The following is a 14038-nucleotide window of genomic DNA, read 5'->3' as shown; positions in this document are numbered from 1 at the left end:
GAGGGGGGGGGGGGGGGGGGCAGAGCAAAGAAATTTGCAGTTCATAATAATAAATAATAAGGGACTTAGGCGTAATTTTGAAATCATACGGGGGGCCAAGGCCCCTGCTGGCCCCCCCACTGCCTCCGCCACTGGCCGTTTTTAGTCTAATTTATCTATAACAATTACAGAGCAAAGAAATTTGCAGTTCATAATAATAAATAATAAGGGACTTAGGCGTAATTTTGAAATCATACGGGGGGCCAAGGCCCCTGCTGGCCCCCCCACTGCCTCCGCCACTGGCCGTTTTTAGTCTAATTTATCTATAACAATTACTCCCTCCGTTTCATATTAAGTGACTCAAATTTGTTCAAATATGGATGTATCTATATCCAAAAAACGTCTAGATACATGTAATATTGCGTCACTTATTATGGGACGGAGTGAGTAGTTTAATTTATTTTATCCGTTGCAACGCACGGGTGTTTAGCTAGTAATACTTAAGAGTCAATGGCCTGATGCTCAATCATCTATAGTTATGTGAAATTCTGAGAATTTCTGAAAGCACGAAATTGTTTTAATAGGGTTCAGGTGATTACACATCATAGAGGTGGAGGGTACCGTGCACTTATCTTCTGTGCCAAATGCAAGTATACGTTCTCCCTCCGATCCTAAATTATTATCAAAATGTTACATGTATGTAGACGCTTTTTAAGAATAGATACACGTATATTTGGACAAATTTAAGTCAAGAACTAGATACACGCATATTTGGATAAATTTGAGTCAAGAACTTGGGATCAGAGAAAGTACACGTAAAATGTACCGTCATGAGCACCACTAGTAGGGCGCGATGGCTCTGATGATTGATCTCACATTGTATGGTTCCGTTGAAGCGTAGGTATCCGAAAGTCCAGTACTTGCTCCACTTGTAGTTAAACCAAACAACACATTATTAGGAGTACAGAGTACTATAGACAAATCGCCAGTCCAAAAGTGACTCACCCAATTCACTTTTAGAGACTGTTCATCGGCATGCACAGCGTGGACAGTTTTATCAAAATTAGGTGCGCCGGAAAATTATATGTGAGTGACATATATGCATCAATCAATCCCGGCCACCCAAAAGATTATATATGTGCTACGACTGTAGCTTGAGCTTCTTCCTCCCAACGGCGACCACCGCGACCTGGCGCTGCTCCCACCCTACGGCCAGGCCGGACGGCAACGACCTCCTCGACCTTGCTTGCATGGCATGCAGCGCTGACCGGACAGCGACAATTAGAGTCAAAACCATGACACAATTCATGGTGGTGTCAGTGCCAACGTGTCATGATTTTGGCTCCGAAATTGCCACGCGAGCCTGTCAAAAGTTGGCATCATTCTTGTTTAATTTAGTCCTAGAATCAATTTGTTTTTGCCAAAAACACAAAATTAATTGAGTCAACATGGCAATTTCAAGACCAAAACTATGACACATAAGCACTAATAACATTTTACATTGGATGAGGGACCATTGTTATCATATTTCGACAACCGAAGGACGAAAAGTATACAAAAATAAATCAAGTGAACATTTGCGTATTTTTCGACAAACTGAAGGATAGAAAATATACTTCCCCATTTAGACTTTTTCACCATGAGGATTTTTTTAATAAATTTAGATGTTTCATTTCTCATCTAATCCGTACATTTTAATTAAGATATAATTGTTATGATTATAAGAGTTCAAGTTTTCATTGCATAGTTTTTTTCATTTGATACGTTGCTTAGTTAGAGATAGAATAGCAGAAACATCGTTGCTCACGCACGCAAGACATGGACAATTGAGTGCCGTAAAAACATATGGATGCTCATGCAGTAAACAATGGGCCGAAAAGCTCGTCCCGCAGGTCTTTGGTCCTGTAGACAATTATAATCGAATCATCCATTACCAGTTCGTTGGCTTCAGAAATGCTTCATTCCACGCACGGGAGAGAACCAGAGCAAAGCCTAGCATGAGTTTGGGTCCATGCAATTACTTTAGGAATTAGGAGGCCAAATGACTTAACAAAATCTTTTAGGTTAGGCATCTCCATGACCACCAGTTGTTTATTCCGTAGTACCTCCAAGGCAAAACTACGTGGAGTTAGAGTAATTATTCGAACGATGTGGACTGTCATGTATCTGTGTATCAACTGAATCTTGTAGGTTCACCGAGTGGATCTGTTACATTGTGTACCTTCCGCTCGTGTTTTAGAAAAAGGTATAGACTGCTTGTACGTACTTTGCACAGGTCACATTCCGTCTCCCCGCTAAAAAGAAAGATCACATTCTGTCTCCTAGACAGTAATCTCTCCGATCTATCATAAGAGTCGTTGATTCAGTAAACTTTATACTAAATCAACGACAATTATTATGTATGAGAGGAAATAAGAATCAATGGAGCAAAATATTTTACCCGATGAAAATACGTAAGAACCAATGGACGTGTCATCCATGTTTCCACATGACATTTTGACGTAAATAGAAGTGTCATCCATGTTTAACTAAGAGAATAAAGATTTCAAAAGGGGGGGCATTTTGTATATACTCAACGAGACAACGACGGATATATACGGACACGATCAATTCTAGAAGTGGTGAGATGTGGGAAAGAAAAAGTAAATTTCGCAAAACCATAATTTTTGGGACAGTTGTGCCGCTGAACCACGGTTAACAAAAAATTGTCTGTAGAACCACACTTTTTGAGTCAAGTTGTCTCAGTCAGCCCGAAATCGGGTGTGTAGGCGTTTTTACTTGAATCCTTACAGTCGGGGCCCTACTATCGGATGCCACGTCGGCCCTGAAAACTTGCGGGTGTGAGAAGGGGACGTGATACGGGTGCGGGTGACCCGATCTTTCGATGAGATTGGTAACTCTCGATTTGGGTAGGAGGTGACGTTGACGATCCGAGTACGGCCTAAGAGGCAGCGCCTTAGCAATCGATACACCAACTCCAAAGGGTTATTGATCACGCGGGGGCACGATCAACCTGACCACGAAGGTCTTTGTTCCTGCAAGCAATCGAACAACAAGCAAGAACAAGATAAATAGCGGATGCAATCTAAAATTGCGAATATACTATATCAAACCAATGTCTCAACGAGACGATAAGTTGGGGTTCCGAAAGCGGTAAAACAGGTGGTCTAACCGACACACGCGATTACACGAAGTAGTAGCGATGGCTAACTTTTAACTAAACAAAACCCAAGGCTCCTTAGGGGGGCTCATGGGGTATATAAAGGAGGAGGGAGAGATATTTTCGTCCACCTTGAATAAGGAGTCCGAAATCCAACGCTATCTCTAACTTTCCTAACAAACTACAACTCTTTAGGAAACAGAAAAACAGATCCGTCAGCTTGTTTTGTCCGCCACGGTCAGCACGAGTCGAATCTCTTGATGGGCCCAGATCCGTTGGAAAGGTCTTGTAATTACCTTTCCAACAAGTACTTGTTTGCTTGATTTGGACTCCGGATGCGGCCTGGGTGATTAAAACAAATTCGGGTCTCCTGGCAGCTTGGACCCGAATCGGATTCAACTTTAATTCGTGATATCTTTCTCTAGCAAGCTCCGAATCATGTGCCGTTTGATTTGTTGGAAAGTACACTTGAAATCCTTCCCTCTCAGCCGTATGAATGCTTGATTCTTGTTGGCCCTCCCGTTCGCCTCCACCGTATCTCATCTTGACCTTGGACTTGAAAAGCTCGACAAGATGCCTACGTAATAAAACGAGACAAGATAGTAGTAGCTCCGCCTCTTCATAAGTATGACAATGAAAACAATTACTACTTGAATTCACCTGATTATAAATCTTGTCAAATATTATAGAATTGAGGGTACCAAAGGTCGTATCCATGGTTAGCATGTCCATATCAGGACGGCAGGGTTTAATCGTGGGCTGACGGTTCGGGTAGGGTTGGCGCCGAGGTGGTGTCTGACAGGTGAACCCCATCTGCAAGAAATCAAGCAAAACCGCCAAAGCACTCACTTTTGGGTTGATTGAGACAAATTGACTCAAAAAACTGTGGTTGTACGGACGATTTTTCATTAACCATGGTTATGCCGACGGTTTTCCATAAACTCAGCGACACGAGTGTCCCAAAATTTATGGTTTTGTGAAATTTACACAAAAGAAAGTACCGTAGACAGTGCTATCAAATTATCAAATTTAGGCGTGCTAACCAAGATGAACTGGCGTGTGGCAAGTTTGGATGTTATGTAAGCTAGCATTCAGAAAAAAAGAATCGACAAAGATCTATGAGTGTGTTACTCTACAGAAACAGGACAACGATCTGTCACAGATATTCCCGCGCCCTCAACTTGTATATTAATGCTGTGCCTGTGGAACTTAAAATGTTGTACTCGTTCCAAAGTACAGTACTCACTACGGGAGAAAGTGGCTTTGCCGGGGGCCAGGGGCCGCCGGCAAAGGCACATTTGCCTCCGGCAAAGCCTTTGCCGGCGGCTTTTTTTCGGGCCGCCGGCAAAGCCTGTCGGCACGGAGGACCACCGGCAAAGGAATCTTTGCCGGCGGCTTTCTCACGGGCCCGTCAGCAAAGCCTTTGCCGACGGCCGAAACGACGGCCTCCGGCAAAGAAAAGGAGATCACGGCATGCGGTGCCGTTAACGGTTGGGCCCACATGTCGGGCCTTTGCCGGCGGCCAAGGAAAAAGAAGCCAAAGGCTCGACACGTGGCACGCCGCGAGCCGGCTGAGCGTGACACGGCTGGGCCCACATGTCGGGTCTTTGCCGGCGGCCAGGGAAAAAGCCGCCGGCAAACGTGCCCCGCAGGCCGCACAGGCAGCCGCCACGTGGCAGCTTTGCCGAAGGTGGCCGCCGGCAAAGAGGCACAACACATTTTTTCTCTCTCTTTATCCCAGCAATTAAAATCATATATAACACGACAGCTCATTTCGAATAGCACAACTCATACAAACCATAGACACGACCATTTCACATCACAAGCATACATCTCACAAGTCCGAAACATCACATATATTTGTCACGACATAATATTACAAGTGTTCGACTCAAAAGATTGCAACATATTAGAACTGTTCATCCGCCAAATATCCATCTATACATGAAAAGAAAGAAGAGAGTGACTCGGGAACCTTCTACATCCACGATCCATTGATGCTTGGACATGCACCAATATAAACCTATGAAATAGAGTTGGAATTGCACAATTAGAAACAAAATAAGGCATTGAAGTGACAAACGTCGAATTTGAAGGGGAAATTAGCCATTTGACTCCAAAATGATGACTTGGTCGCATGCAAGAGCATTAGCTTGGCCAAGAGGCTCAATTTTGCTTCAAAATGCTGTCTTGGTGGCATTTATGAACCATTTAGCCAACATTGCACCATTTTGGAGCAAAATGAGCCTCTTGGGCTCCAAAATGAGCCATAAAAGGGCCATTTGGCTCATAATTGTCACCATGGCACCATTTTGTGCCCAAGAGGGAGAAGGAAGGGGCGGCGCGCCGGCGGGGGAGGAAGGAGGGAGGGGGGGCGGCGGTGGGCGGCGGGGGAGGGATGCGGGGCCGGGAGAAGGGGGCGGCGGGGTAGGGAGGAGGCGGCGGCGGATCGACGCGGCGGTCGGGAGGGTTAGGCACGAGAGAAGGAGAGGGAGTGAGAGAGAGAAAGAGAGATAGGGTTAGGGGAGATTTTTTTTTGCATAAATCTTTGCCGGCGGCCCGATAAAAAGCCGTCGGCATAGGTGTCTTTGCCGGCGGCCCTTACTAAAGCCACCGGCAAAGACCATTTTTTCTTTTTTTTTCCTTAGTTATTTCACAAACTTGGGATTTCTTGCCACTTTAATTTGTCTTACTGTTTTACTAGAAAATGTGTGCAAAGAAAACCAAAAATTTAACTCAAGTCCTCGCTAATTTCAGCTCCGTTGATTCTAAATCAGACGTCACCCTCTCCTGTGGGCCTCGTGGCGTCCGCGGGCTAGCTTTTCACCAAAACTTGGGTTTTCATGCCACTTTACTCTATCATAGTGTTGTATTAGTACATGCCAACATGAAAAAGCAAACATCTACCCAAGTCCTCAAAGGATTCTGCTCCGTCCGTCCGAATTGCGACTTTTCCACCCTAAGCCCGGAACGTTCATCCGGGTTAGTCTAGTTTGTGAAGGATGTGCAACCTCAGATACTTGGATTGTGTTTTTCTCTTAACACCATATTTATGTACCCATTTTATGACATCATCCAAGATTTCAAGTTCTCTAGACCATTCGTCGTGTGATTTGAGGCATCGCCCCCTCCTGCGAGCCTCGTGGCGTCTACGAGGTAGTTTTTCACCAAAACATTGGGTTTCCATGTCACTTTACTATATCATAGTGTTGTATTAAGACATGTCAACATGAAAAAGCAAACATCTACCCAAGTCCTCAACGGATTCGGCTCCGTCCGTCCGAATTGTGACTTTTCCCCCTCTAATTCCAGAACGTTCGTGCGGGTTAGTCTAGTTTGTGAAGGAAGTGCAACCTCAGATCCTTGGATTCTGTTTTCCTCTTAACACCATCTCTATGTACCCATTTGATGACATCATCCAAGATTTCAAGTTCTCTAGACCATCCGTCGTGTGATTTGAGGCATCGCCCCCTCATGCGGGCCTCGTGGCGTCTACGGGGTAGTTTTTCACCAAAACATTGGTTTTCCTGATGTTTACTCAGTGTTCTATTGCCACATGGGCACATGTAAAACAACAAATCTACCCCAAGCCCTCACAGAATTCTTCTCCCTCGGTCCGAATTACGTGTTTTCCTCACTCTAGGGCTTGGGTTTGAATGTTTCTTAGTGTTTTGTTACTAGCTTTCCACCAAAACTTGGGTTTTCATGTCACTTTACTATATCATAGTGTTGTATTACGACATGTCAGCATGAAAAGGCAAACATCTACCCCATGGACCGACTAAATTATGTCCCGTCGGTCTGAATTGAGACTTTATCCCTCAAATGTGGAACATTCATGCCCATTCGCTAGTATTGTTTGCAAAGGAACAGGGCTATCACTTTGATTTTACCATTAACACACCCTTCATTTACATATACATGGCACACCATGCACAAGGGGAAAGCCAGGAAACCATTTGTTTCGTCATTTCATGCGTCGATGAACCGATCGTAACCAATTAACTCACGGCCGCCGGCAATGGGTAATTAGTTCTCTTTATTTTATAAGTGCCAATTGGGTTCAATCTAAACAACAATATATATTGCTCTATGTGTTTACAATATGGTTGATTTACATCACAAACAAACAAAAAAGGAAAAAGAAAACTTTGCGGGCGGCTATTTTTCGGGGCCGCCGGCAAAGGGATAATTTTTTTTCCTCCGTTCAATTCGAACGGAAAAAAAAGGACTTTGCCGGTGGCCTTTTCTCGGGGCCGCCGGCAAAGGTTTATTTTTTTTCTCCCGGTTAAATTCGAACGGGAGACATTTGGGAAAAAATAAAAATAAAAATGGCCTTTGCCCGCGGCCTTTTCTCGGGGCCGCCCACAAAGGGTTATTTCTTTTTTTAAAAAAAATTCGTGCGCGCGCGTCCAAATTCGAATGCAGTGCGGCGGGAAAAACGAATCTCGGCGGCTTTTTTTTGTGGCCGCCGGCAAAGATAGTTTTTTTTTCTTCCACCGCCGGCCGTTTCGCCCGCCGTTAACCTCGCACGCGGGACCACGTGCAGGGGCTTGTGCGAGCCCACTTGCAGGGGCTCTTTGCCGGCGCCCGTCATTTGCCGACGGTTTTTGGAAGAATTTGCCGGTGGCTTTTCTCGGGACCGCCGGCAAATGTCCTCTTTGCCGGCGTAGGCCCTTGCCGCCCGGTTTCCCCGTAGTGACTAGGTGACATGCAAGCTGAGTAATCCTTACAGTTCTAATTTATGCAAAGCTACACCCAGATGCAGTGATACGTGCTGTTGCAAATCTCACAATTTCACTGCACAAGATTGTCTGCTGGAGATTCCGAACTCTGAAGCGTCCGAACAATTAAGCTACCACGTCGCTGTCTAATTCATTCCACCATGATGTGTACGGAATATATACAAATCAACCGCATAATCTCGACGCGATGATATACGTTCCAAATACACGAGAGATCTTCTGCAAAAAAACAAAAAAAAAAGGGCAGTGACGTAGCTCTCTCCCGCCAGGGTGGGCCGGGCTCGCCGTTGCTAGCTTGCTTCCCAATCTCGCCACCACAAGAGTGAGACAGCCACGGTCTAACCACTCCCCCTCACACAAAAGAACATACTTGCAGGTTGCAGCCATATAACAATCTGCATCGCCGTACCAAAAAAAAACCGAAAAAGCCAAAAAGGGAAAGTTGTAGCAATTAGGAGTAGCAAGCAACAATTAAATACTTATCGAGAATACATGCATATCTCCACATAACGATCGAGAAGATATGCGAGAAACGGACGCATGTTGCACGTAGGCGTCGTAACCTCCAATGGTAGCTTTACAGGTTTGCTCGTTTGACCCACCCCATGCATGTACCCGCACATATATATCTCTGTATCTAGTACTATAAACATAAGAAAGGAAAGAAATTGAGGAGAATTAAGGCGTACTAGTATTGCCAATAGAACAGGGACACCGAGTTAGGAGTGTTGTTGGGGAGGAGAGAGATCCCGCAACAATAAAAGAAGAAAGCAGGCGAACCAAACGAAAACATAGCAAAGGGAAGCAAAGGCAATGCGAATTACGCCCGCCCAACAAAGGGGGGCACCAAACTCGTAAAGGGATAGACTAGCTCGTATATAGGGTGGCCAGGCGAGAAGGACAGGCGGAGGCAAGCAAGAACGCGCGCGGGAGAAGAAGCTGGCTAGCTAGAGCTAGCTCAATTTTAGTTTGATAAGAGGGAGGGAGGAGAGATAGGAAGAAAGCAAAGGCAGGAAAACAAGCTGTTGTAAATTACTCGCTCCGCCTCCGTCTTTCCTGGGCTTGCAAGCTTCGCACCCGCAAAGGCCAAAGTCGGCGGCGGCCGTAAGTTTCTTTTTAAAACCACGCCCGGCGCCCAGTTAAGGTGCCCAGAATGCAGCAGCGGCGGAAGACGGTGTACGCGATGAAGCAGGCGGCGCTGGGCGCCGGCGTTGCCGCGGCCCGCAGGAGCGGCGCGCCGCTGTCGATGGCGGCGACGGTGTTCGCGCTGTTCGTGCTGGCGACGTTCCTGTACAACGAGGACATCAAGTCCATCGCCGACTTCCCCTTCGGCGCCGGCGCGCTCCGGGCCAAGTCCCCCGACCTGCACCTCCTCCAGGAGGCCGAGGCCGCCGCGCACCACGCCGTGACCACGCTCGCCATGCGCGGCGAGGAGGCCATCGTCCGCGTCCTCGACGCGCCCCGCCACGCCGATATCGGCATCGGCATCAACAGAACCGGGGATCCGGTGCCCAAGATGGTGATCAATGCCAAGGTTGGCACGGGTGGCGGAGGCAATGGCGAGGAATTGGCGGAGGAGAAGGACAGGGACGTGACTCTGCCGCGCGTGGCGGCGATGCTGGGGGGCGGTGGCGCGGAGGAGGCGAGGCGGCGGGAGGACGAGGAGGAGGCGGCAGAGAAGGCATCGACGGAGAAGGCGAAGGCGGCGGCGCTGGTGACGATCAGGAGCGTGGAGACGTGCGACCTGTACCAGGGGGAGTGGGTGTACGACGAGGTGAACGCGCCGGTGTACAAGGAGGCGCAGTGCGAGTTCCTGACGGAGCAGGTCACCTGCATGCGCAACGGCCGCCGCGACGACTCGTATCAGAAGTGGCGATGGCAGCCCACCGGCTGCGACCTCCCGCGGTACGTGCTTCTACGTTTTTCTTTACTTGACGCCGGCCGTTTTTACTGCGGGTTTTTGGGGGCGGTGGTTGCGATCGGGCCGGGATTCGGGCTTGCATGACGGAAAGGGAGGCGGAATGGCCGGCTTCGTTTGGCTGTTTTTGCCCATTGATTCGCGCCGGAGAGAGGAAATTGCACAGACCACCCATATTTGGTCAGCTTGTTGCATAGAACCCCCACTCGACGTGTTTTTTGCACAAAACACATACTATTGTCTAATCCATTGCACACAAGTTTTAACCTAAGTTTTACCTCGTTAATGAGATTTCTGACCGGTTGGACCCACCCGTTAGTGCCAAGCTGGCCACGGCATGTACATGTCAGACTCTTAGCGTCGCTCTTGCGCCCGGTGAGGCTTACCGGCGCCAGCTGCTGCCGCCGGCTCGGCCATGGAACAGTAGCCCCTGTGTTGATTTGAGCCGGCCGCCGTTGCGCTCGTCAAGCAATATGTTGGACGGCGTAAGGTTCTCGTGCGACATCGCCGGCCTCGCGCCACCCAGTCCAAACCTTCTCTCGCCGCCTCCACCTGCTGCGAGTACAATACAACAATCAATCAATCGAGAACACATGAACGGAAATTTGCAACGCAAGTGCAATACTAATGCCACTCAATTTCAGTGCTCACCATTGCTTTGCCGAGGGATTGGAGGCTCCCGTTGGAGTGTGCCGACGAGCCGCATGTGGCAGCTGGCGCGGGCATGCCGCGCCGGGCACGAGGCCACGAGGGCGTCGCGGTCTCAGTGCCCTTGGCTTCCTGCCGCACGGCCTCCCGTGGTCAGGCATGCGTCCAGCCGCCTCCGTCGCAGCCCGCGGTCCTGCGCGCCGCCGCCAGGCGCGACCCTAGCATCTCCCGTCGCCTCCGTCGCAGCCCGCAGCCATGCGGCGCTGTGGCCGTGTCTCCAGCCGCCTTCGACGTAACCCGTGTCCACGGGAGCCGCCGCGTCTTCTGCCGCCTTCCGAGGCCATGGGCGCCGCCGCGTCTCAAGCCCGTCTCCGCCGCGGCGTTCTCCTGTCTGTGATGAGCCTCAAGGGAGGGGATGAGCCACCGTGGCAACCCTTTAGGCCAGCATGGCACTGACCGGTGGGTCCTATCTGTTAGAATCCTCGTTAACGAGCCAAATCACAGGTTAGGACTTATTCGCATATGAGACGAACAGTAGTGTTTTCCGAAAAAAATACGTCTGAGTGGGTGTTTTGCGAAAAAATGTGACGACGGCTTTTTCCACCGTTTTCGGCATTCGTCCGAGCAAGACAAATTACTCTCCGTTTTTGTAAGCAGATGAATACTCTACGAGGCGAATACCGCCCGCACAATCGACTACTAGCCTAGTAGGTGTATTGTATGCGCGCGCGCGAATAAAGGTCAACGTGTCAGAGGCTTTAATGGAAGGTTCGAAATTTGTGCCGGCAGAGTGTAGTAGGATCAGTGTCGGTCGTAAGCTATACAGGACTTTCCTCTGCTCCTAGTAGCGTGCTGTCCTCTGTTCCTGTTAAGCCTCGTAGGGTTAATCAAGACTTTCCTCTGCTCCTAGTAGAGTACTAGTACGATCGGAGGATTAGTTTAAGCATCAGGCATTCGTTCTGAAGCAGCGAATACTAAAAAAAAAAGCAGACACGCCAAATTATTCAGTTATCCATCCGGGAAACAACCTCGCGCAGTGCTGGGCACTTGGGCGCCGCGCTGACAGCTGTTAGTGCCAAATTAACTGCCAACTCGATAAGTGGGATTGAAAAGAATTCTTTGGTTTGGAAACGCAGGTTCGACGCGCGGCTGCTGCTGGAGCGGCTGCGCAACAAGCGGCTGATGTTCGTGGGGGATTCGCTGAACCGCAACCAGTGGGAGTCCATGGTGTGCCTGGTCCAGTCGGCCATCGCCAAGGGCCACAAGACCCTGACCAAGTTCGTCAACAACGGCTCCAGCAACGTCTTCTACGCGCACGATTACAACGCGACGGTGGAGTTCTACTGGGCGCCCTTCCTGGTGGAATCCAACTCGGACAACCCCAAGGTGCACAGCGTCCCGGACCGCATCATCCAGTGGCACTCCATCGCCAAGCACGCAAAGAACTGGCTCGGCGTCGACTACCTCGTCTTCAACACCTACATCTGGTGGCTCAACACGCTCGACATGAAAGTCCTGTAAGTAGAGTATATACACATCGATCTAGCACATCTCTGTTACTTGGTTGGTATATGGCTCCGTGGCATGCACTGACCCGGGTACGAAATGGATATAAATGGACAGGAAAGGGTCGTTCGACGAGGGCGCTACCGAGTACGTGGAGGTGGACCGTCCCGTGGCGTACAACGAGGTGCTCAAGACATGGGCCAAATGGGTCGACCGGAACATCGACCCCAACAGGACCACCGTCTTCTTCATGGGCATGTCACCTAACCACATCACGTAAGCTACCCACGCATTCCACTTCCTGTTCTTTGCTTGCATTGTACAAGTTCTATCTTTACTTTGCCTCACTTCTTTTATCGGAATGAATTTATTCAATGGAGTACTTCACTTGAGAATACGCGTGTGTGCTATAGCTATAGGTGTAGTTTCCTTGAGCGTTGGTTTACCAAGATGGAGCCTGCTAGATCGATCGAGACCCGCGCCGTGATATCTCTCTTTCAGTTAGGTGTTGTGTTGTGCATTGCCTTGATGTGCAAGAACTCAAGAAGGAAAGTGGCGACAGGGATGGTTAGATCGATCTTAACTAAGAAGCCACACACATGCTTTACACAATCTAATCATTAGGTGGTGAGAGGACCTTTGAACCTTCGGAGATGCATCTGTGCGACCCTATTCGGTCGATCATATGCTCAATCGTAGCCTCCGTCAGCATGCGTACAGAATTTGAGCAGCATTGCCCTTGTGCTGTAAGTTGCTAATTGCACAACGAGGTTTCTGTAGAGTACATTGAATTGTACAAATTTACTCTGTTTATCTGTTATGGACTTATGGTCACTGTGAAATCTCAAGTTCCACCAAGTCCGCTCAACAAAAGTCAACCAATGGTAGCTGCAAGGTGCACAACAATAATGACGGCGCAACATATACCGATGGAGTATAAGTGCGGAAGATTAGAGGTTAAGCCATCGGAACCATGACGCTGCATAGAGTACCGATGGAGATCTTAACTTGTGTAAAGAACCACTCCTGTTGCCCTACTGTGTAGATTGTGTACACAACAGCTACACCTGATACTGTCAGATTCTTGCCGTAAATAAATGGGTCATATTATCATATCCTGGCTGCAGGCCGGAGGCATGGGGCAACGACGGCGGCATCAAGTGCGCCATGGAGACGATGCCGATCAAGAACCGGACCGCGTCGCTGGACGTGGGCACGGACTGGCGCCTGTACGCCGGCGCCCAGGACGTGCTGCAGACGTTCCGGCGCGTGCCGGTCCATTTCGTGGACATCACGGCGCTGTCGGAGCTCCGCAAGGACGCGCACACGTCGGTGCACACGCTCCGGCAGGGGAAGCTCCTCACGCCGGAGCAGCAGGCTGACCCCAAGACGTACGCCGACTGCATCCACTGGTGCCTGCCGGGCCTGCCCGACACGTGGAACGAGTTCCTCTACGCCCGCATCGTGTCGAGCCCGTCGACGACGACGGAACAGTAGACTCCGGTAGGTAACGGAGCTCCAATGAGCATCCTCCTCCTCCAGTGTTGTATACAGAAGAGCAAAGGGCAGCTGACACAAAGGAATGCCCGCCGGCCGCCGCCAACTCTCTTTTTTTTACCTTCTTCCAATTTTCTCTTGGTTGCGTAAAGGTAAAGCTGTCCTGTGTCGTTCTGTGATTCTTTTTGTTCAAAAGAAATGGAGGGTTAGGGTATAGAAGATGTGGTGGGCTGTGTTGACTAGCTCATTCCTTCTTCTGCAAAAGGTTGTATAGAATTTTTTGTGTACCATTACACCATACTGGTGAACTGAAGATTATAAAGGGAGGTATAAAGGCCGCGAGGTGCATCTGTTCTTCACTCATATCGATTATACTGGTAATTTGCTTTTGTTTCGTCGAGCCAGTAGCCGTTGAGAACTACTGTACAGGTACAGTAGTGCTCGGCAAAAGATGGGCAGGGGAATCACCTACTCTGCACCTCACTGAAGATAATACGGGGAATAAAGTTCTTAGCTCCAGAAGCACGCGTTGCTCCCCTTTCTCTTTACTCTCAAAACAAATCGGAAACTGTTTGTTGTAACCTA

General features: G+C 48.9%; 1 protein-coding gene across 1 annotated transcript; it reads left to right on the top strand.

Moving 5' to 3' along the window:
* Nucleotides 1-8585: 8585 nt before the first annotated feature.
* On the top strand, nt 8586-13816 carry LOC100830147 (protein trichome birefringence-like 28). Its single transcript, XM_003558105.4, has 4 exons — nt 8586-9789; nt 11587-11967; nt 12074-12232; nt 13084-13816. The coding sequence occupies exons 1-4, from the start codon at nt 9038-9040 to the stop codon at nt 13451-13453; spliced, it is 1662 nt and encodes a 553-aa protein (XP_003558153.1). The 5' UTR covers nt 8586-9037; the 3' UTR covers nt 13454-13816.
* Nucleotides 13817-14038: the final 222 nt, after the last annotated feature.

Source organism: Brachypodium distachyon, chromosome 1 (assembly GCF_000005505.3).
Source record: "Brachypodium distachyon strain Bd21 chromosome 1, Brachypodium_distachyon_v3.0, whole genome shotgun sequence".
Classification (NCBI taxonomy): domain Eukaryota; kingdom Viridiplantae; phylum Streptophyta; class Magnoliopsida; order Poales; family Poaceae; genus Brachypodium; species Brachypodium distachyon.
Note: the sequence above shows the minus strand (reverse complement) of the source record. Positions and strands in the feature narration are given on the sequence as shown.